Here is a 22,965-nt window from a genome sequence, read left to right as displayed (position 1 = left end):
CAACAGCATTGTGTCTGCTGTGGAAAACTTTAGGTTTCTGGGATCCACAATTTCCCAGGACCTAAAGTGGGAACTAAACATAAACACAATTGTTAAAAAGGCCCAGCAGAGGTTGTACTTCCTGCACCAGCTCAGGAAGTTCAACCTGACTCAGGAGCTGCTCATCCAATTTTACTCTGCAGTAATCCAGTCTGTTCTCTGTTCATCTATCACAGTCTGGTTTGGCTCAGCCACAAAACAGGACACGAACAGACTTCAACGGACAGTCAGGATTACAAAAAAAAATCATTGGTGTTGATCTGCCCTCCATTCAAGACTTATACAGATCTCGAGTCAGGAAACGGGCAGAAAACATCATTGCAGACCCATCACACCCTGGTTACAACCTTTTTCAACTTCTTCCCTCTGGTAGGCGCTACAGAGCACTGTACACCAAAACTACCAGACATGTGAACAGTTTCTTTCCTCAGGCCATCACTCTCATGAACACTTAAGTCAATCTCACAGCATCAGGGACAATACTAGGTAAAACCGGAGTCCAATTCCTTGTATGTGTACATATACTTGGCCAATAAAGCTGATTCTGATTCTGATTTCATTGTAGCAGTGCTACAAATTAACAGGTTCCATTTCCCAGCTGCTCTGAGGGTGTTTCCCTGATTGGACATCTGCAGGGCTGCTTGGGACAAGAAGGGCCGGCTGGAGCTTTAAAAGGGACCCCCCCATTGTTTTGTTTCCACCTGTCTGTTGTGTCCCCAATACCACCTGTGGAATATCATTTCTATCCTGGATCGTCAAACCTCTAAGGATGCATGGACTGTCCTGTCGTGTGAGTAGTGTTGGATTGGTCGTCCTGCTTCATCAGAGGGTAGCACTCCCCAAATCTCATCGCCCCTCACCACACCAGGACTACCAGTAGGACTGTTTATCACATTACTTATAGAAAGCTGTTCCCTGCATCATCATCTTTTCCTCCATTCCACCTCATCCGTTACCGCTGCATTTGGACTGTGGTAAGGACTTTGTCGTGGGCAAGATGTCTTAATATTTATTGCCATAAGGGAAGGACTACCTCCTTAATAGTTGTTTATATTTCCTTTTCTTTTAATATGTTGCTAAGTTATTTATATATTATGATTTGCCTGTATTTCGTGGTGCGAGTCGGGCCAAGGCTGGGTGCATTCCTGGGATCCCCACCAAAAACATAAATCGCCGTCTCTTTGATGGTGTGAATCAAAACGGCATTGGACTGCTACATCATATTTACTTGTTCTTTTAAGTACTTTAGAAACAAGTGGTAGCTGCAAAGCTGCAATCATCTGTTATCACAGTTTACTTGACTTATCAGCCTAGAATGGCCACATCTCCGTAGATGGCAGTTTTAATGCAGATGCTGTAATGGCCTTTCACACAGTTGTTCCTCTTTTTCCAGAACATCCCAGATATTTTCCTACAGAGTCATCTAGCTAAAGAAAATAAACTTTGAGCGTTGATGGCTATATTAGGTCTCTTCCATGCCTTTAAAATTCATAAAACCATTTACAGTGCATCCGGAAAGTATTCACAGCGCATCATTTTTTCCACATTTTGTTATGTTACAGCCTTATTCCAAAATGGATTAAATTCATTTTTTTCCTTGGAATTCTACACACAACACCCCATAATGACAACATGAAAAAAGTTTACTTGAGGTTTTTGCAAATTTATTAAAAATAAAAAAAAATGAGAAATCCCATGTACATAAGTATTCACAGCCTTTGCTCAATACTTTGTCGATGCACCTTTGGCAGCAATTACAGCCTCAAGTCTTTTTGAATATGATGCCACAAGCTTGGCACACCTATCCTTGGCCAGTTTCACCCATTACTCTTTGCAGCACTTCTCAAGCTCCATCAGGTTGGATGGGAAGCGTAGGTGCACAGCCATTTTAAGATCTCTCCAGAGATGTTCAATCGGATTCAAGTCTGGGCTCTGGCTGGGCCACTCAAGGACATTCACAGAGTTGTCCTGAAGCCACTCCTTTGATATCTTGGCTGTGTGCTTAGGGTCGTTGTCCTGCTGAAAGATGAACCGTCACCCCAGTCTGAGGTCAAGAGCAGGTTTTCATCCAGGATGTCTCTTAACATTGCTGCAGTCATCTTTCCCTTTATCCTGACTAGTCTCCCAGTCCCTGCCACTGAAAAACATCCCCACAGCATGATGCTGCCACCACCATGCTTCACCGTAGGGATGGTATTGGCCTGGTGATGAGCGGTGCCTGGTTTCCTCCTAACATGACGCCTGGCATTCACACCAAAGAGTTCAATCTTTGTCTCATCAGACCAGAGAATTTTCTTTCTCATGGTCTGAGAGTCCTTCAGGTGCCTTTTGGCAAACTCCAGGTGGGCTGCCATGTGCCTTTTACTAAGGAGTGGCTTCTGTCTGGCCACTCTACCAATCAGGCCTGATTGGTGGATTACTGCAGAGATGGTTGTCCTTCTGGAAGGTTCTCCTCTCTCCACATGGGACCTCTGGAGCTCTGACAGAGTGACCATAGGGTTTTTGGTCACCTCCCTGACTAAGGCCCTTCTCCCCCGATCACTCAGTTTAGATGGCCGGCCAGCTCTAGGAAGAGTCCTGGTGGTTTCGAACTTCTTCCACTTATGGATGATGGAGGCCACTGTGTTCATTGAGACCTTCAAAGCAGCAGAAATGTTTCTGTAACCTTCCCCAGATTTGTGCCTTGAGACAATCCTGTCTTGGAGGTCTACAGACAATTCCTTTGGCTTCATGCTTGGTTTGTGCTCTGACATGAACTGTCAACTGTGGGACCTTTATATAGACAGGTGTGTTCCTTTCCAAATCATGTCCAGTCAACTGAATTTACCACAGGTGGACTCCAGTTAAGCTGCAGAAACATCTCAGCTGCAGAATTCTCTGGTCTGATGAGACAAAGATTGAACTCTTTGGTGTGAATGCCAGGCGTCACGTTTGGAGGAAACCAGGCACCGCTCATCACCAGGCCAATACCATTCAAAAAGACTTGAGGCTGTAATTGCTGCCAAAGGTGCATCAACAAAGTATTGAGCAAAGGCTGTGAATACTTATGTACATGTGCTTTCTCAATGTTTTTATTTTTAATAAATTTGCAAAAACCTCAAGTAAACTTTTTTCATGTTGTCATTATGGGGTGTTGAGTGTAGAATTCTGAGGAAAAAAATTAATTTAATCCATTTTGGAATAAGGCTGTAACATAACAAAATGTGGAAAAAGTGATGCGCTGTGAATACTTTCCAGATGTACTGTATAAAGTCAACTGACTTGAATTACTGTAGTTAAATTTTGTATGAGGATTCCCAGCAGAGTTATTGTTATGGTAAGCCCTATGCAGAACCCCTTGCTGTAGTGGACATGTCTCCTGTATACCAATCTACCAGTATAAATCGTGCCTTCTGCACTCAGTATTATAGGTATTGAAGAAAATCGCAATACTGTTAAAGGTAAGGAGTGGTGCTGGCCTTGTGGCCTAGCCAATGAAACAAATAAGCCTCAAGGGGGCCGCTTCAGTTCACGTCTTTGTATTTTTTACAGTGTAAGCCTTCAAGGTCTCAAAGTGAATCAATTAATAATATCGTTTACATGTGATGTGTTTTGGTTGGTCTTCACTCTGGAGCAGTGCTACATTAAATAAAATGGTGACTTGGCTGACATTTACTTTGGAAAGGTGCTTAATGAAATGAAATTATGGCTTGAGTGGTATTCACTCCAAGAAGGGGCTATATGAAATAAAATGCTGTTTGCTCTGGAAAGGTAGAACACCGGGCTGCAAATGGAGAGTGTGCTGCCTGGGGGCCCATAACTAGCCTCTCTGCCCCTTGGTGGAGGCAGACGAAAATACAACACCCTGTCAACAAAATTGTTGCTGTCCTCCTTTTCAGGCCTCAATGTCTCCGTTGCTTTGTGATTAAATTGAGTCATTTCACTCAGCACTCTGTTCCATTGAAAGCATGGCCAAAGCATTCAGCCTCTCATAAGTCGTCATGGTGTTTCTGAAAAAGGTTTTATGTACTTTGAAAAACTTCCCAATATGTTGAAAAATATGTACATCTCTAATGTTTGATAGGCTGCAGGACACAAACAGATTAAAAGTTTAAAATTTAGGCTTCTTAAAGGATGGCAGACAAACCATTAACAAAAATGCAGATTTTTGGAGTCGTAAGAAAACCTGAACATATTTACTTCATGTCAGGGCAGTTGCTTGTCTCCGAATCAAACAAGGTTTTGACATTCCTGGATTCAACAAGAAGAGGCCAAAATGATGTCAGTTTCTTATGTACAATGTTTGAACTGCAGACAGGATCATTTTTCCCAAATTTGACCATCCAGGCAGAATGAACAGGGCTGGCTTTGTTTCGGCCACCTTTTCTAGACCCTTCCTCTGGTGAGGGGGAAGCGGTGCCTCCCTCAATAGCAGCTTCTACGACACTTGTGTAGCTACTGAACGTGAATGCTGCCATTTCATTTAGCGAATGACCTTCATGCAGAAGCCGCCAATGTGCAGGTTTTGGACTGGTCAGCCTCCTGCACCCGTTGCCAATCCCCCATCCCCATTAAACTTGAAGAAGAAGATAGAGGGAGAAGGAGAGAAAGAGCCTCCGAATGCTTTGATTTCAGTGGTACACAGGGTGCGGATTCCTCAGTCACACCTTGACTTGATCGACCCAGTCCCATTATCTATGGCACGAGTGAATCCTGACGATGGAGGCACTGGGACCCTCCTTGCCCAAGGATGGTGTTCGAGGTGGTGTGCTCACTGATGATACTGAGCTGTTTGCCTTCTTACTCCTATGTGCTGATGTTACTTGATCATATCATATGCCTTCCCAAATGATGCAGATGGTAAATGGATGGCTTCTCAACCAGTGAGGCGCCTTTGATGGGTTTTGTTTTTCATCCCAACAGGATGTCTAGCACATCCCCCTCCAAAGAGCAGTGTCCCAGGGGGTGGACATTTAGTCGCAGACCACTCAACCATACGGCAGGTTGCACATTTCTTACTCCATCCAGTCTTTTAAATACTGATTACAAGTGTCAACTACATCACGATTTCAACAACATTGACAAGGAAAAGTTCCTCCTTGAGAGGAAAAGACTTCAAATTTTCATTGCTGTTGCTGCTACTTGAGATAAAATAGAGGACCCCTTTAACTTATGAAATGTATTCAAAAATTCAATCTTGGATATTCAGTTCCAAATATCATAACACTTCTGTGAATTTTCCTCACAATTGCTCTTAGTGTTGCATGCTGTGAAAGAATTTTCTCCAAACTCAGTTTTAAAGAAATTATTTAAGATCTTCAATGAGTACCTTGCCATACTTTCTGCAGAGCAGCAACTAACAAACAAAATCGACTTTGATAATGTTATTGACGATTTACCAACATAAAAGCAAGAAAAGTAGTACTGTACAATTATTATTTGAATAGTTGTAAATTGTAGATTGTAATTAAATTATAATTGTGATTATTAATTAAAAATGTAGTTAAAAGTTTTGTTGTTTTTACTTTTTCAATGATATGTAGTATGTTTTATCTTTGGTGGTTTTAAACTCAAAGACAGCCCCGGTGACAGAAACTCTAGCTACGACACAGTTTTTCACTGGCCAGTAATCTGATTTCTCTCTATGGTTTTGTATGGCATTTTAGAAATCAGGTTTCTGTGAACAGTTGTGTTATTCAAGTCAAGTCAAGTTGGGGAACATGTACTGGTACAGTGCATTGCCGCACCCACTACACAACGAAACAGCTCGGGATCCCGGTTGGCAACCGCCTAGACAGACAAACGGTTCAGTCCCCCCGTCCAGAAATGACCCTCTATCTGCTGCAGCCAGGTGTTACGTGGGCGACCCCTTGGCCTGGTCCAGCCACTCGGATTCCCAACAATGAGGATCATTTGAGCCGGATCACCCTTGGGGGAAACACACCACATGGCCGTAATGCCGTAACTGATTCTCCTTCACAATGATGGTAATTTGTCTCATTCGGGACTCCATGAGCAACCGCTCATTCGACACAAAGTCAAACCAACGATACCCAAGGATTTTCCAGAGAGACACAGTACCAAAAAAGTCCAGTCTTCATCTCAGGTCACTGGATGGCGTCCATGTGTCGCAACCATATAGCAAGACAGGAAGCACCAGAGCTCTAAAGACTTGGACCTTCTTTTGCATAGATATTGGGAGCGCCACACACCCCTTTTCAGTGATCTCATGACCCCCCATGCACTCTCAATCTGTCTACTGACTTCATAGGAAGAGTCACTAGAGACATTAATGTCACTGCCAAGGTAAGTAAACCCCTTGACGAGGTCGACACTCTCTCAGCAAACAGACACACTGGTGATGGCTGTGCCCAAGAGGTCATTAAAGGCCTGGATCTTGGTTTTTATCCAGGACACTCGCAAGCCCAGAAACTCAGACTCCTTGCTTAGTCTCTCAAGAGCCCTGATCAGAGCCTCCATTGATTCCGCGAAGATCACGAATGAAAACACGATAGACATTACTGAAAATGAAAGTGGACTTTTATTCAGTCACATCCTCGGACAGACACAACAAATCACCACATTGTTGAATGAATGCACTACTGCACCCACAAGCTTGTCTTCAAATTGAACTTTATTGGAACCAACAACGCACAAATATATTGCATTAGAACAGTTCTCATGCAGTGACATGCGGAGAGGTTCTTGGCTAGTGAGGCACTGACTCCTTCAGACTGACATTTACAAATAAATGAATCGAAAAGAGTAGCTTATTCACTATTCAACTGGCAGCATGTACATTGACTACTGGTTATGTTTTATATCATCAGCATTTCTTTACACACACATAGGTAAGGTAGATATTTGACTATCAAAGAACGTTACATTTATAGCGGCGAGAGAGATTATTTGCTCTGCACCCTCCGTGTGTTCTAAATTTGCCATTGCAATTCCACAATTCATATCATTCAATACAAATAAAAGTATAGAGTGATGTACAAAAAAAACGGATTTCAATTTTGACCTTAATTGAAATATCATCTTGTTTTTAAAAGCTTTTGATTTTGAGGTTTTAATCAATTTTAATACAGACTGATCAACAAAAATATAACAAGAAAATCAAAAAAATATTTTATTTAAGGTCAAAATTTAGATTTTAAAAATTGGATTTTTTTTTTTCTTAGTCTGATCCCATTTTTTATAAAATTGAAATCCGTTTATGGTCTTATCTTTATTTGTAAATGAACTCCATGGGCCTATTCTCCTCCACGAAAATTTCCGTCACTTTCTGTTAAAACCAAAGGAAAATAAGGAAGTCTTAATCTTCCATTTTGGCAGTCAGTCGGAACAAAAAGTAAAAATAAACGGACCGCTGCAGTGCACTTGACTTTCTGATATCACTAATTTATTGGAGCCTCTGTGTAGAAGAACAGCAGCAACAAGCACCTGTTTGGCTCACATTTGCCCCCTTTGGTGTGGCATGGTACTATCTAACTCACCTTGTGCCTTTTCACTGCGGTTTTACTGCCGATCAGCAAGACTAAATATGTCACACACATTCATTAGAGATATTAGCCAGTGGAAAGTCAGGGTGTATAATAAACGTGTCTGCAAACATTATATTGGCGACATATAGAGAGACAGCAACAGGCATGCGCCAAATGCATGCATCAACCTAGTTAGAGGTGAGGTGAGGCTCGTCACTGCCGCGCCTCGCGTTTCTCCTATATAACAGGAAAAGCGCAAATTCAGCAATTTTGACTATAAAAATGATCAAAATTATTGAAGGAAACAAATCTATAGCACAGACCAGTGGATAAATGTACAGTAATCCCTCCTCCATCGCGGGGGTTACGTTCCAGAGCCACCCGCGAAATAAGAAAATCCGCAAAGTAGAAACCATATGTTTATATGGTTATTTTTATATTGTCATGCTTGGGTCACAGATTTGCGCAGAAACACAGGAGGTTGTAGAGAGACAGGAACGTTATTCAAACACTGCAAACAAACATTTGTCTCTTTTTCAAAAGTTTAAACTGTGCTCCATGACAAGACAGAGATGACAGTTCCGTCTCACAATTAAAAGAATGCAAACATATCTTCCTCTTCAAAGGAGTGCGTGTCAGGAGCACAGAATGTCACATAGATAGAGAAAACAATCTCTGGCAAACAAATCAATAGGGCTGTTTGGCTTAAGTATGCGAAGCACCGCGGCACAAAGCTGTTGAAGGCGGCAGCTCACACCCCCTCCATCAGGAGCAGACAAAGAGAGAGAGACAGAGTTTGTTTTTCAATCAAAAATCAATACGTGCCCTTCGAGCTTTTAAGTATGCAGCTGTGCAGCATGTTGTTTCAGGAAGCAGCTGCACAAAAGATAGCAATGTGAAGATAATCTTTCAGCATTTTTAGACGAGCATCTGTATCGTCTAGGTGTGTGAACAGCCCCCCTGCTCAATCCCCCTACGTCAGGATCAGAGAAAGTCAGCGCAAGAGAAAAATAAAAGTAAGCTGGGTAGCTTCTCAGCCATCTGCCAACAGTGTCCCTTGTATGAAATCAACTGGGCAAACCAACTGAGGAAGCATGTACCAGAAATTAAAAGACCCATTGTCCGCAGAAATCCGCGAACCAGCAAAAAATCCGCGATATATATTTAAATATGCTTACATATAAAATCCGCGATGGAGTGAAGCTGCGAAAGGCGAAGCGCGATATAGCGAGGGATTACTGTATTTTATGTTATCATTATTATTTTTTTTTTTACTTTTCATGATGCCTCCTCTGAAAGCACGTCTCTGTTCTCATGATACAGTGCATCCGGAAAGTATTCACAGCGCATCACTTTTTCCACATTTTGTTATGTTACAGCATTATTCCAAAATGGATTAAATTCATTTTTTTCCTCAGAATTCTACACACAACACCCCATAATGACAACGTGAAAAACATTTACTTGAGGTTTTTGCAAATTTATTAAAAATAAAAAAACTGAGAAATCCCATGTACATAAGTATTCACAGCCTTTGCTCAATACTTTGTCGGTGCACCTTTGGCAGCAATTATAGCCTCAAGTCTTTTTGAATATGATGCCACAAGCTTGGCACACCTATCCTTGGCCAGTTTCGCCCATTCCTCTTTGCAGCACCTCTCAAGCTCCATCAGGTTGGATGGGAAGCGTCGGTGCACAGCCATTTTAAGATCTCTCCAGAGATGTTCAATCGGATTCAAGTCTGGGCTCTGGCTGGGCCACTCAAGGACATTCACAGAGTTGTCCTGAAGCCACTCCTTTGATATCTTGGCTGTGTGCTTAGGGTCGTTGTCCTGCTGAAAGATGAACCGTCACCCCAGTCTGAGGTCAAGAGCACTCTGGAGCAGGTTTTCATCCAGGATGTCTCTTTACATTGCTGCAGTCATCTTTCCCTTTATCCTGACTAGTCTCCCAGTTCCTGCCGCTGAAAAACATCCCCACAGCATGATGCTGCCACCACCATGCTTCACTGTAGGGATGGTTCCTGGTTTCCTCCAAACGTGGTGCCTGGCATTCACACCAAAGAGTTCAATCTTTGTCTCATCAGACCAGAGAATTTTCTTTCTTATGGTCTGAGAGTTCTTCAGGTGCCTTTTGGCAAACTCCAGGCGGGCTGCCATGTGCCTTTTACTAAGGAGTGGCTTCCATCTGGCCACTCTACCATACAGGCCTGATTGGTGGATTGCTGCAGAGATGGTTGTCCTTCTGGAAGGTTCTCCTCTCTCCACAGAGGACCTCTGGAGCTCTGACAGAGTGACCATCGGGTTCTTGGTCACCTCCCTGACTAAGGTCCTTCTCCCCCAATCGCTCAGTTTAGATGGACGGCCAGCTCTAGGAAGAGTCCTGGTGGTTTCGAACTTCTTCCACTTATGGATGATGGAGGCCACTGTGCTCATTGGGACCTTCAAAGCAGCAGAAACTTTTCTGTAACCTTCCCCAGATTTCTGCCTCGAGACAATCCTGTGTCGGAGGTCTACAGACAATTCCTTTGGCTTCATGCTTGGTTTGTGCTCTGACATGAACTGTCAACTGTGGGACCTTATATAGACAGGTGTGTGCCTTTCCAAATCATGTCCAATCAACTGAATTTACCACAGGTGGACTCCAATTAAGCTGCAGAAACATCTCAAGGATGATCAGGGGAAACAGGATGCACCTGAGCTCAATTTTGAGCTTCATGGCAAAGGCTGTGAATACTTATGTACATGTGCTTTCTCAGTTTATTTATTTTTAATAAATTTGCAAAAACCTCAAGTAAACTTTTTTCACGTTGTCATTATGGGGTGTTGTGTGTTGAATTCTGAAGAAAAAAATGAATTTAATCCATTTCGGAATAAGGCTGTAACATAACAAAATGTGGAAAAAGTGATGTGCTGTGAATACTTTCCGGGTGCACTGTATTCTCAAATGCGAGAACCATGGATGTACAGTAAGAACAAATGCTGGAGAAGGCGGTTCACCTATGACTTCTTCTTTTTTTCTTTTTGGGAGAGGATGGGTTAGTTTGCTGCGGTGGGTTGGCACCCTGCCCGGGATTGGTTCCTGCCTTGTGCCCTGTGTTGGCTGGGATTGGCTCCAGCAGACCCCCGTGACCCTGTGTTTGGATTCAGCGGGTTGGAAAATGGATGGATGGATGGATGAATGGGTTAGTTTGACAGGATATATCAATAAACGGACATGGCATACAATTTGTCTTTACCTAATAAAAAAGTAGATCACAAAAAATCTGTAGATGACAGCATAGATGAATTATATAGAACTGGAACTGGTGGAGAGAGAAACCAGCAAAAAACTCCCCAGGGGCCTCATGTATAAACGGTGCGTACGCACAGAAATGTTGCGTACGAACCTTTCCACGCTCAAATCGCGATATATAAAACCTAAACTTGGCGTAAAGCCACGCACATTTCCATGGTACCTCATACCTTGGCGTACGCAATTTCTCCGCTCGGTTTTGCAGACTGGCGGCACCCAGCGTCAAAGCAGTGGTACTGTTCCTGCGTGGTCACGCTTTCTTTCTTAGCTCCACATTCCTGACGCGGCTTTATAAATACACTGCAACTAACTGCATATTGTTTATTAGTGTAATGCATCTGATTGTAATTAACCTGTAGCAATATAATGGTCCAGAGAATAGACATAGTATTCCAAATATCATAACTGCTTTAGCGTTGTAACTCTCACTGCATCTTCTTCTTCTTTCAGCTGCTCCCATTAGGTGTTGCCACAGCAGATCATCTTTTTCCATATTACTCTCACTGCACCACTCGGAGTATTTATATCACTGTATCTGAGTGGGGACTCACAGCAGCAACTGATTGGAAAGAGAATTATCGGTATACAGCATGAAGCAGACGCTGCCTGAGCCACAGCAAAACGCTTCAGAGACTTCCCTGTACGGACTTTGCGGTTTAGAAAAAGTTTCATCCCAAGAACTATAAACGCACTCAATCAGTCCATCAAGTGCTCCTTGTAGAACTGTTTGTACTTATAAGTTCAATTACCTCACTGTAAACTTACACTACAGTTATACTGTAATATTGCACAACCTGCGCCACTTTATGAAGCGTGTATTTACATATGATGATATCATTTTTAAGATGAAATGCAGCAAAATATGTTGATTATATTATACAGCTAAAACTTTAACTTCATTTAAAATAATCTGTATTGTTAATAATTAAACATGTGAGGACACGGTGCCACAGCGCTAGCTAGTTCACGGATAGCTCCTTCCTTGCGCTGTATTCTTGCTGGTGCTGACGCGACACTGGAAAGATAGACGGATAGAATAATTAAACATGTACTACGAAGATATTTCAATGTTCCTTAAAAGTTTTGAAGAATCGGCGTTCTCAGCTTACAGATGGCTTAACGTCTATTACAGAGCTGATTGTGTGGCGATTGGACATTTGGAGAAAGAAAAGTTAGGACAGGAATTTGAGGTTAGTACGTTTGAAAGAGACAGTACTTCTGTAATAAATTATTTAATCGAAGGTCGCACATGGCGCAGCAAGACTCTTGCGTGAGACATGAACAATTACTGCGCCACCGTGTTCCCATGTTTAATAACATGCTTTCATTCCTATCATCATGAAAATGATATCACATCTCAGTATTTTAATTATTCAGAGAGCTGTAATATCACGAATGTAATGGATTCTGTGTTCTGTCGGAGAAAGAGAAAGAACGGAAGCACGTAGTGATTCACACACATAGAGCACATAGAAGATCAAATACAGAACAAAGCATTTAACGTGCTACTTGCGAAACTAGTAAAATAAACGATTTTAAGATGAAGTTTATGATGTTCTACTTTAATGGCAAAATAAACTACGTGATTAAAGTGGAAATTTCGAGATTAAAGTTAACATTTCGTGCTTTTCTCCCACTGTGTGCCTATTTGTTTTGTCTGTACCCTAATAAGCTTTCATATGACACTCAGACGGTGGGCTACGACTTGCCTTTTCACGGCGACTTTGATATGTGATTTCTTTTTTATTTCGGGCACTGTGCGATTTTGTGAACTTGGATCTTTCGAGTTTCTCCGACACTCTGTCACTCGATCAACTTTCTTTTGTTGATTATACCACTGTTTAAACCAACAAATACTACGTTTTTCCTTTGCCTCCACTTGGTATTCGCTGAAATTCTTATATTTTCCCCTGTGCTTTTCCCATTGTCTTTTCTCAGAAGGCTATTTATATCGATTTGCATATTCAAAGAGGCGTAATTCTGGGAGGAGTTGGGGCGGGACAGAAGGCGTGTGCACGTGCGTTACTTTTCACGCTGATCGGGATTTATGTAGTGGAAGAACGTGAAAGTTTGCGTGCGCACAGAATCCTGCATCTGGATTTTTCTGTGCGTACGCACAATCCCGCTTTTGTGCTTACGCCATGTTATAGTGTGAGTTCTACGCACGGCGTTATACATAAGGCCCCTGGGCGTCCCGCCCCAACTCCTCCCAGAATTACGCCTCTTTGAATATGCAAATCAATATAAATAGCCTTCTGTGAAAAGACAATATAAGAATTTCAGCAAATACCAAGTGGAGGCAAAGGAAAAACGTACTATTTGTTGGTTTAAACAGTGGTATAATCAACAAAAGAAAGTTGATCGAGTGACAGAGTGTCGGAGAAACTCGAAAGATCGAGTTCACAACGTCGCACAGTACCCGAAATAAAAAAGAAATCACATATCAAAGTCGCCGTGAAAAGGCGACTCACAGCGGACCGTCTGAGTGTCATATGAAAGCTTATTAGGGTACAGACAAAAAAAAAATAGGCACACAGTGGGAAAAAAACACGAAATGTCAACTTTAATCTCGAAATTTCCACTTTAATCACGTAGTTTATTTTGCCATTAAAGTAGAACATCATAAACTTCATCTTAAAATCGTTTATTTTACTAGTTTCTCAAGTAACACGTGAAATGCTTTGTTCTGTATTTGATCTTCTATGTGCTCTATGTGTGTGAATCACTACGTGCTTCCGTTCTTTCTCTTTCTCCGACAGGACACAGAATCCATTACATTCGAGATATTACAGCTCTCTGAATAATTAAAATACTGAGATGTATACGTGATATCATTTTCATGATGATAGCAATGAAAGCATGTTATTAAACATGGGAACACGGTGGCACAGTGATTGTTCATATCTCCCGCAAGAGGCTTGCTGCGCCATGTGCGACCTTCGATGAAATAATTTATTACAGAAGTACTGTCTCTTTCAAACGTACTTTTCTTTCTCCAAATACCCAATTGCCACACAATCAGCTCTGTAGTAGACGTTAAGCCATCTGTAAGCTTAGAATGCCGATTCTTCGAAACTTTTAAGGAACATTGAAATATCTTCGTAGTACATGTTTAATTATTCAATCCGTCTATCCTTCCAGTGTCGCGTCAGCACCAGCAATAATACAGCGCAAGGCAGGAGCTATCCGTGAACCAGCTATACGCTGCGGCACCGTGTCCTCACATGTTTAATTATTAACAATGCAGATTATTTAAATGAAGTTAAAGTTTTATCTGTATACTATAAGCAACATATTTTGCTGCATTTCATCTTAAAAATGATATTGTCATCATACGCGCTTTATAAAGTAGCGCAGGTTGTGCAATATTATAACTGTAGTGTAAGTTTACAGTGAGGTGATTGTACTTATAAGTACAAACAGTTCTGCAAGGAGCACTTGATGGACTGATTGAGTGCGTTTAGAGTTCTTGGGATGAAACTGTTTCTGAAACGCGAGGTCCGTACAGGAAAGGCTTTGATGCTTTTTGCCGTGGTTGAGGTAGTGTGTACTTGAAACTATATACCGATAATTCTCTTTCTGATCAGCTGCTGCTGTGATTCACACTCAGATACAGTGATATAAATACTCCGAGTGGTGCAGTGAGAGTAATATGGAAAAAGATGATCCGCAGTGGCAACCCTTAACGGGAGCAGCAAAAAGAAGAACAAGATGCAGTGAGAGTAACAACACTAAAGCAGTTATGGTATTTGGAATACTATGGCTATTCCCTGGACCATTATATTGCTACAGGTTAATTACAATCAGATGCATTACACTAATAAACAATATGCAGTTAATTTCAGTGTATTTATAAAGCCGCGTCAGGAATGTGGAGCTAAGAAAGAAAGGGTGATCACACAGGAACAGTAGCACTGCTTTGACGCTGGGTGCCGCCAGTCTGCAAAACCGAGCGGAGAAATTGCGTACGCCAAGGTATGAGTTACCGTGGAAATGTGCGTGGCTTTACGCCAAGTTTAGGTTTTATACATCGTGATTTGAGCGTGGAAACATTCGTACACAACATTTCTGTGCGTACACACCGTTTATACATGAGGCCCCAGAAATTGCTAATCTGGTCCGGTTTATCGGCCTTAGTCTGTAGCAGTGAGTGAAGTGGATATTGTCGAATCAGAAATGTCTCAACTTCATGCAGTGAAGAAAAAAATGAATAGTACATTATAGATCCCTTCAAAATCCGCAGCTAAAAGGCCAGTAACTCATTCGAGTAGGATTAAAGGACAGCGATGGTTGGAGCAATGTTTGATTTTAAACCAGAAAACAAAAAAAGATAAGTTTAAATTAGGTTGGTTTACAACGCAGCAGAAGCTTTCTGTTATAATTTGATAGGATCATTATTATCATATGTACAAAGTACAGTGAAATTCTTACTTACCTGTGCTAATTAACATACAGCACATATTATGTTATAGCAGTGTAAATATTTTATGTTAGCATGGTAGTAGTCAGCAGTTTACCTGAAGACAGTTAGGTCTGGATGTGTGATTGACAGAGACCTGTCACACAGGTAAGCAGAACTCTGCATTGTATAAATCCGAGGTTCACAAGCCGGGGAAGATTCAAGAATGATGTCTGAGGCTCTAGAATCATAGGATAATTAAAGGTCCTCACAGAGGTAAGTGCTCATCGGTGGATTGCACAGGGAGACAGCCTTTGACAGTGGAAGTGACAGTAAAGACTAGCCACGATAGTTGTCAGATGGTGTCTGCTATTTTTTAAAGCGTCTCCCATGGCCATAACAGCGGGAAGGTGCTACTTCTCAAAGTACGAAATGTCATTGTTAAATAAGCGCCCATTGTTGGGCTTATGTGATGTGGAGATTGCTACAGTTTTTTTATCTTTGTGCCCGTTATAATATTTAAGATTATTTAACTTTTATACTGAAGGGGTAATCTTACAAATACATATGTTAAAGGTTGCCTGTTTACATGCTGATTATGAATTTTTGCCAGTGTTTTGATTTATGAATGTAAATGTAGAGTGTATTATTTTAATGAAAATTTCATATTGCTGCTCCATATGAGACAAGCTTACGGCATTATTAAATGTTATAATAAACTGATCTGACAGAAACATCTTATGAGAGGGAGATTGCCAGTCTTTAGCCATGTTAGGGGTGATAAACAACAGCTCAACAGACAAGCGTAGGAGAGTGATCGGCGTAAACTTCCAAGAGCTTGTCGAGGCTGCATTTGAAAAAAAGATCAACTAGAAGACGGCTTGCATTTCCAAGGTTGAGAATCCCTGTTCTAAGCTTAAGCCATGATATTTAACTGTTTTAATCCCTGTCTCTGTCATTTCTGTTTATATTGCCTTAGGCGCCCACTTGCATTTTGCACTTCTTTCATTTTTCTTTATTTTGTTTGATGAAGCTACCGGAAAATCCACATTAGACAAGGCAAACATCGGTCGAATATTCGTAAGTCAAGTGTTTCCTGATTTGTTGATTTTTTGCTACAGGTGCCCCCAGGTCCTGGCGCCCGGGAACCGCCGAATTGTGTATGTGGTTAGGCTAATTAATGATGCTCAGCATTTACACAATTCAAGAAAACTGACATCGGCCGTAAATAAAAAAAGCAAAAAAAAAAGGACGACGAAGAAGAAGAAAAGCCAAAACGCCCCCTTCCAGTCGACCTCCAGTCGCCCGACTCCTCCGCCAGTTTCCCGCTCATCAGTTCTGACCTCCTATAGGTGCGCGCACACGTGCTTATGAAGCGCGCAGCCGCGGCGCGTTAACTGACGGTATAAGATGACTGCTGGGCGTATCAGACTTCTTACTTTGAGTTTTCTGTTTGTTTCAGTATGGCGTGTAAAGCGATGCATCAGTTGCTGTTCCTCGTATTTGGGTTGCTGACTTTCAATGTCGTTTCCGTGGCATTCGGTTACAGGCGGTCTGGCGTTCCTTTTAAAGTCCACAAGGCTGTGATTATACAGAAAGAGAGTTTAGTCCAGCAGAGAGCGGGGTCGCCCGAAACGGTATCTGCACAATGCACGGAGTGGGATGTTATCGTTGCCATCAACCCTGATCTGCTAGGCATTCAGCATCCTGTCCAGGCGTCCGATTTGTCAGTAGGAGGATGTGGCGTGACCAGCCAAACGCCAACTGCCTTTGTAATCGAAGCTCCGTTACAGGGATGTGGCAGCACCGTTATGGTGAGATTTTTGTATTAAAAACCGGGCAAAGTGGTGGTTTCTACCACATGCATCATTAGCTTCTACGGAGCTTTGCTTTGGCGTTAAAGTTCCGATCGATCAAAATTTGTGTATGTATTTCAAATTTGTGTAAACAACTTTTTTTTGTTTTTTTTTTTATTTATCAACCCATTTGGCTCTTTAGTAAATCTTCTCATTCTTTTTAGAATGAAGGGGCCCTGTGTATGTGTGGAGGTGTAGGTGCCACTTGATGATTTAGCAACTCTCTTGCTACTTGTTAGTGCTGTAACAGACTTTTCTTTACCATATTCAGAAACTACAGCATTTGATATGCTTGTTTACTGTTTTTCTAGATGCTTGCTGATGAAATGGTGTACACCTTCATCCTTGACTACAACCCCTCTCCTATTCCTGGAATTCCCATTATACGAACCAACCCAGCTGTGGTGCAGATAGAATGCCATTACCCCAGGTGAGATGCACAACAGACCTGCTAGAACCAAAGAAAAGCAATTGGGTCTTTCTGAAGCTCTGCATTTCTGGTCAGAGGAATTGTCTGTCTTTGTATCGAATTGTGGGTCTGCCTCTTCTGAACTGCTTGTCTCCCTTGTAGAAACCACAATGTCAGCAGTAATGCACTGAATCCCACTTGGGTCCCATATACCTCCACCATATCTGCTCAGGATGTTCTGGGATTCGCTTTGATTATAATGAACAGTAAGGCGTTGTCATTTTTGGCTTTGAAGTCCTCCCACTGCCATTCTGCAGGATTACCTTGGACCAGATCATCAATGTCATGTGCTCTGTCTGCAGGTGACTGGAGTGGACCAAGTTCCTCCAACGTCTTCTATCTAGGTGACCTCATCAACCTGCAGGCCTCTGTTGACAGCACTAACCATGTGCCTCTGTTGCTTTTTGTGGACAACTGTGTGGCTTCCTCTGCTTCAAATGGTTCTGCCCCGATATACACCTTCATTGGCAATAATGGGTGAGGAATCTAGACCTAACACTTGTCCCAAGGCAAATGCCTTTCTTAGAGCTCGGATCTCCTGTCTGTTTTACAGGTGCTTTACAGACAGCAAAGTGACTGGCTCCAATTCCCAGTTCATCATTCCCAGAATTGCTCCATCTAATCTCCAGATTGAACTTGATGCCTTCAGATTCTATGGTGTGGCTACAAGCTCAGTAAGTTTGCCAAATCCTAGCATATTTCTCCTACATCAGATGTAGGAAGTGGCTTCTGAATTGCATGCTTAGGTTTCTTGTATACTTTCAGGTCTTCATTACCTGTCGTCTGAAGGTGACTTTGGCTTCCCAGGCCATTGACAACTTGAACAAGGCCTGCACCTACATAACTGGATTGAGCCAGTAAGTTTCTGCAGGGTTAATTAGTGGAGAACCATAGTAGCCCATAGGATTCTTACAAACCTGCTTTTCTAAAGGTGGACATCTGTAGATGGCAGTAACCAGGTATGTAGCTGCTGTGATGCCAATTGTGCTACTGGCCAAAAAAGGAGGATTGAGATGGCAAGACGCAGACCAGGGAGGAGTGGTAGGTGTCTACTACAAGTAGCTTTTGGAGATGGTCCATTTAGTACATGAATAGCTAAAGGCTACCCACCCTCTCTAGTAAAAACTACACCGGTTGAATGGGAGAAGACTCTTGTGGTTGGTCCCCTATTCCTGGAAGGGAAGCATCACCCTGCAGTATCTGAACATCTGACTGCTACAGAAGCAAAGCCAGCAGGTGAGGTCTGAATGGGATCTGCAAATAACTGCTTTACATTTTTTTTAAATCCTAAATTGTGGGATAAATGGCATTTGCTTTGGTGTAAAGACAGCCTGGGAAAGCAAAATTGGTTTGAGATATATATAATATTAAAAAAAAAAAGTTGCTTACTATATTTTTTTATTTATTTTTTTTTTTTTAGGCTCCTTTATGCTGGTCCTGGGTTCAATGCTGGTTGTATTGGCTCTGACATGTTCTGCTTTTCTTCTGTACCTCTTGTACCAGAAACCTCAGATTTCTAATTAAACTGACTGAAATGTATTTGTTTCTGGTTTAATGCATTTTTTTTTGGGGGGGGGGGTTGGTTGAGGGTTTCATACACCATGAGGAGAATAGGAACTTCACTGTCCCATAATCATGATGTTCTAGCCTGAAATGTCTTTGGAGCCAAGATTGGCAAAATCCCACTACTGACCACAGGCAGTATTTTTGCTAATTTTGGAGATCCACCTTCACAACAGTGGGTAATACTATATTGGGTGTGGTGTTCTTCCCTCTAAACATTGTATTAGTGTTTAGCAAGGTGTAGAAATTAAATTAAAATTAGAAGTTAGATCCAAGGCCTCATTCCAAGAGCACAAACCTCCCTTAATTTAGAGAATTGGTATGATGTCATGAAACCGTGTCATAGGCAAGAGCTATTAGTTCAGGAATTGAACTGCTAGTGTAATTCCACAATGTAGGTTGAGACTTGAAAGCTCTAGCTGTTGTCCCATCTGGAACCTGTCCTCATGCAGACATAGCCTGCAGTCACATTGAACATCTCGGATATCTAACCTGATGTGGAGTAAAAGGGAAGTTATGGTTAAGCTACATAATCCACTAGTGCAACATCTGCTAGAGCATTGTGAAGAACTAGACTGATTCATTGTGGCTTATACAGGATTGTCCCAGTCAACTTTAGATTTCAAAGTGTTCGGCCCAATTTTTTTTATCTTGGTATATTCAGTCCCCAACTTTACTACCTATCAAATTTGCTCAAAAGCCCTTTTTCCCATTATTGATGGCTCCATTGACCAGTATAAATTAAATGATCTCTGATTAATTGAGGTAATACAGCTCAATATACTTTGAGTATTTCATATTTTATTTGATCTTTGAATTACAGCAGATGCTGTAATGGCCTGTCACCTGGTGGTTCCTCTTTCCAGAACATCCCAGAAACAAGTGGAAGCTACAAAGCTGCCCTCATCACAATTTAACTGACTTTTCAGCCTTGGTGGGCGGTCTGTAAAAGGCAAAGTTCCTGATCTTCTCACTGTTATCTGGCTCAAGAACATAAACTCTGGGCAATGATGGCTATTTGAGGTCTCTTCAATGTCTCGGAGGTTCTTCAAGTCAGTTAACTTGAATAGCTGTTAAATCTTTGAGGATTCCCAGCAGAGACCAGTTATCTTTTTGTGGTGGATATGTCTCCAGTATAGTAAAATACATACCACCAGGAAATTGGTCAAGCCTTTGTGTGACTTTTGCACTGAATATTTGGAGTACTGAAGAAAATCGCAATATTAAAGGCAAGCCTCTGACACACAACTCACAAGGGCTCTGCTTCAGTTCATCACTGTTCTGATTAGATCTATTAACAACTTCAATAGATGTTGCATTTTTATAATACCATAACATATATTTGAAATCCTACTTGGAGTGGCTTACAGCCATATGTACTTCCTGTATATACTCGTGGATAAGTTCTCCTGCGGGTAAGTCCGGACTTTATAAAATGCCAGAAATTATACAGTATAAAATGTCAGTCATATAAGTCAAAGGGGGGGGGGGGGGGGGGGGTGAGGTGTTTTCCACATATGTGTGTGGCAATGCCCTGTATCAGTGTGTGCTCCTAACCTCCCCCTCTCTTGTGCCTATGTGACCACACAGTAATACCCAAACTATTCTGAAGTGATGTCTGCACTGTTTTTTGTTTTTTTTTTTGGGGGTAAGAGAATTCTTTATGATGGAGCGTTTGATCAGAAGAAAATATGAAGCTTGTTTAAAATTAAACGAAGTAGCAAATGAAATTGGTAACTGTGCTGTTGCAACAAAATTCGATGCGTCTGAGAAACTGATGTGAGATTGGATGAAGCAAGAAGATGTAAACAAAAAAATGAATTGTATTTTTGAATGGGTGAATAAGTCGGGGTCTGATTTTATGATCGATTTTTTTTTTTCAGGTTTCAAGACTCGACTTGAGTATATACGGTAATTAGCCTATTATAGCAGTGCTACAAATTAATGGGCTCCATTTTCCAGCTGCCCTGAGGGTTGTTTCCCTGATTGGACATCTGCAGGGCTGCTTCGGACAAGGGTCAGCAGGAGCTTTACAAGGGACCCCCCCTGTTTTGTGTTTTGTATCCACCTGTCTGTCTTGTCCCCAATACCACTGGTGGAATATCATTTCTATCCTGGATCGTCAAACCTGTAAGGATGCATGGACTGTCCTGTCTGATGAAGCATGACAACCCATCCAACACTACTCGCACAACAGACAGAGGGTAGTACTCCCCAAATTTCATCACCCCTCACCACACCAGGACTACCAGTAGGACTGTTTATCACATTACTTATAGAAAGCTGTTCCCTGCATCATCATCTTTTCCTCCATTCCACCTCATCCGTTACCGCTGCATTTGGACTGTGGTAAGGACTTTGTTGTGAGCAAGATGTCTTAATATTTGTTACTGCCATAAGGGAAGGGAAGGACTACCTCCTTAATAGTTGTTTATTTCCTTTTCTTTTAATGTTTCCAAGTTATTTATATATTTTGATTTGCCTGTGTTTCGTGGTGCGAGTCGGGCCAAGGCTGGGTGCACTCCTGGGATCCTCGCCAAAAACCTAAATCGCCGTCTCTTTGATGGTGTGAATCTAAACGGCACTGGACCGCTACATCATATTTACTTGTTCTTTCAAGTAATTTAGAAACAAGTGGTAGCTGCAAAGGCCACAGGTAGCTGAAAAATTAGTTTGCGCTTTTGTTTTTAATCGACTAGATTACTGTAAAACACTCCTCACAGGACACTCAAAAAAGACATAAATCAATTGCAACGACTGCAGAATGCAGCTGCCAGAATCTTAACTAAGAAAAGAAAATCTGAGCACATCTCTCCAGTTTTGATGTCACTACATTGGTTACCCGTGTCATTTAGAATCCATCCATCCATTTTCCAACCCGCTGAATCCGAACACAGGGTCACGGGGGGTCTGCTGGAGCCAATCCCAGCCAACACAGGGCACAAGGCAGGAACCAATCCTGGGCAGGGTGCCAACCCACCGCAGGTCATTTAGAATTGACTTTAAAATACTGCTTATGGTTTACAAAGCCTTAATCTGCTCCATCTTATATTTCAGAATGTCTTACACTTTACACTCCAAATCGTAACCTTAGATTTTCACTAGTGTTTGTTTAGAATTCCAAGAGCAAAACTTAAAAGAAGTGGTGAGGTGACCTTCTGCTGTTATGCACCTAAAATCTGGAATAGCTGACCGATAGAAATTCGCCAGGGTAATACAGTGGAGCACTTTAAAACACTGCTGAAAACTCATTGTTTTAACATGGCTTTCTCATGGCTTCATTTTAATGTAACCCTGATATTCTGTATATGCATTTAATTGTGTTTTTTATTTTCATGGCTCCAATATCTGTACTAACCTCTACTTTCTCTGCTGTTCTTTTTCTGGTTTTAGCACCTGATCAAAGACACCGTGCAGTCCTTACATTGATGAATTAAAGGTCAGAGGTCCACATGTCCATCATCGTCTAATTCTTCCACGTGAAGCCTGTAAACTATAAGGCCTGACTTTAATCATTGATGTTAGGTAGAATGTCCAGTGGTGGTCTCGTGGCCTTGGAACCCCTGCAGATTGTTTTTTTCTCCAGCCCACTGGAGTTTTTTTTTGTTTGTTTGTTCTGTCCTCCTGGCCATCATACGTTTCTTTATTCCAGGTTAATTAATATTGCCTAATCTTTATATTTTTTCATTTTTCATCTTGTAAAGCACTTTGAGTTACATCATTTGTTTGCAAATGTGCTATACAAATAAATGTTGTTGTTAACATAACCCAAATTTCACTTAAAACGACACTTTTAAAGCTTTGAAATTCGGAAAGGTTGCACATGTTCCGTTAGTCATATTGAAATGACACTTGCTTGGTTTACTTATTGTACTTGCC

General features: G+C 41.6%; 2 protein-coding genes and 1 long non-coding RNA gene across 15 annotated transcripts in view; 1 reads left to right on the top strand and 2 right to left on the bottom strand.

Moving 5' to 3' along the window:
- Positions 1-18,017, bottom strand: part of LOC127527164 (uncharacterized) — a 252,499-nt gene extending 234,482 nt beyond the window's left edge. The window contains exon 1 of the long non-coding RNA XR_007934465.1: positions 17,983-18,017. This is a non-coding gene — a long non-coding RNA (uncharacterized LOC127527164). The remainder of the gene's footprint in view (positions 1-17,982) is intronic.
- LOC114649013 (zona pellucida sperm-binding protein 3-like) overlaps positions 1-19,062 on the top strand; it is a 238,557-nt gene extending 219,495 nt beyond the window's left edge. For 4 of the 13 annotated variants that reach the window (XM_051924879.1, XM_051924880.1, XM_051924882.1 and 1 more), the window contains exons 7-9: positions 18,455-18,564; positions 18,643-18,759; positions 18,944-19,062. In XM_051924879.1, the coding sequence (XP_051780839.1) occupies positions 18,455-18,564; positions 18,643-18,759; positions 18,944-19,047 (331 nt within the window). In that variant the 3' untranslated portion in view covers positions 19,048-19,062. Of the gene's footprint in view, positions 1-16,627; positions 17,013-17,365; positions 17,485-17,625; positions 17,730-17,825; positions 18,001-18,076; positions 18,198-18,288; positions 18,381-18,454; positions 18,565-18,642; positions 18,760-18,943 lie in introns of those variants that run through there. The other 9 variants (XM_051924891.1, XM_051924889.1, XM_051924888.1 and 6 more) reach the window with 6 other exon arrangements.
- plscr3b (phospholipid scramblase 3b) overlaps positions 1-22,965 on the bottom strand; it is a 482,910-nt gene that overhangs the window by 193,922 nt on the left and 266,023 nt on the right. The window lies entirely within an intron of this gene.

Source organism: Erpetoichthys calabaricus, chromosome 3 (genome assembly GCF_900747795.2).
Source record: "Erpetoichthys calabaricus chromosome 3, fErpCal1.3, whole genome shotgun sequence".
NCBI classification, from domain to species: domain Eukaryota; kingdom Metazoa; phylum Chordata; class Cladistia; order Polypteriformes; family Polypteridae; genus Erpetoichthys; species Erpetoichthys calabaricus.
The sequence above is the reverse complement of the archived record's forward strand: the minus strand, read 5'-3'. Positions and strand labels throughout refer to the sequence as shown.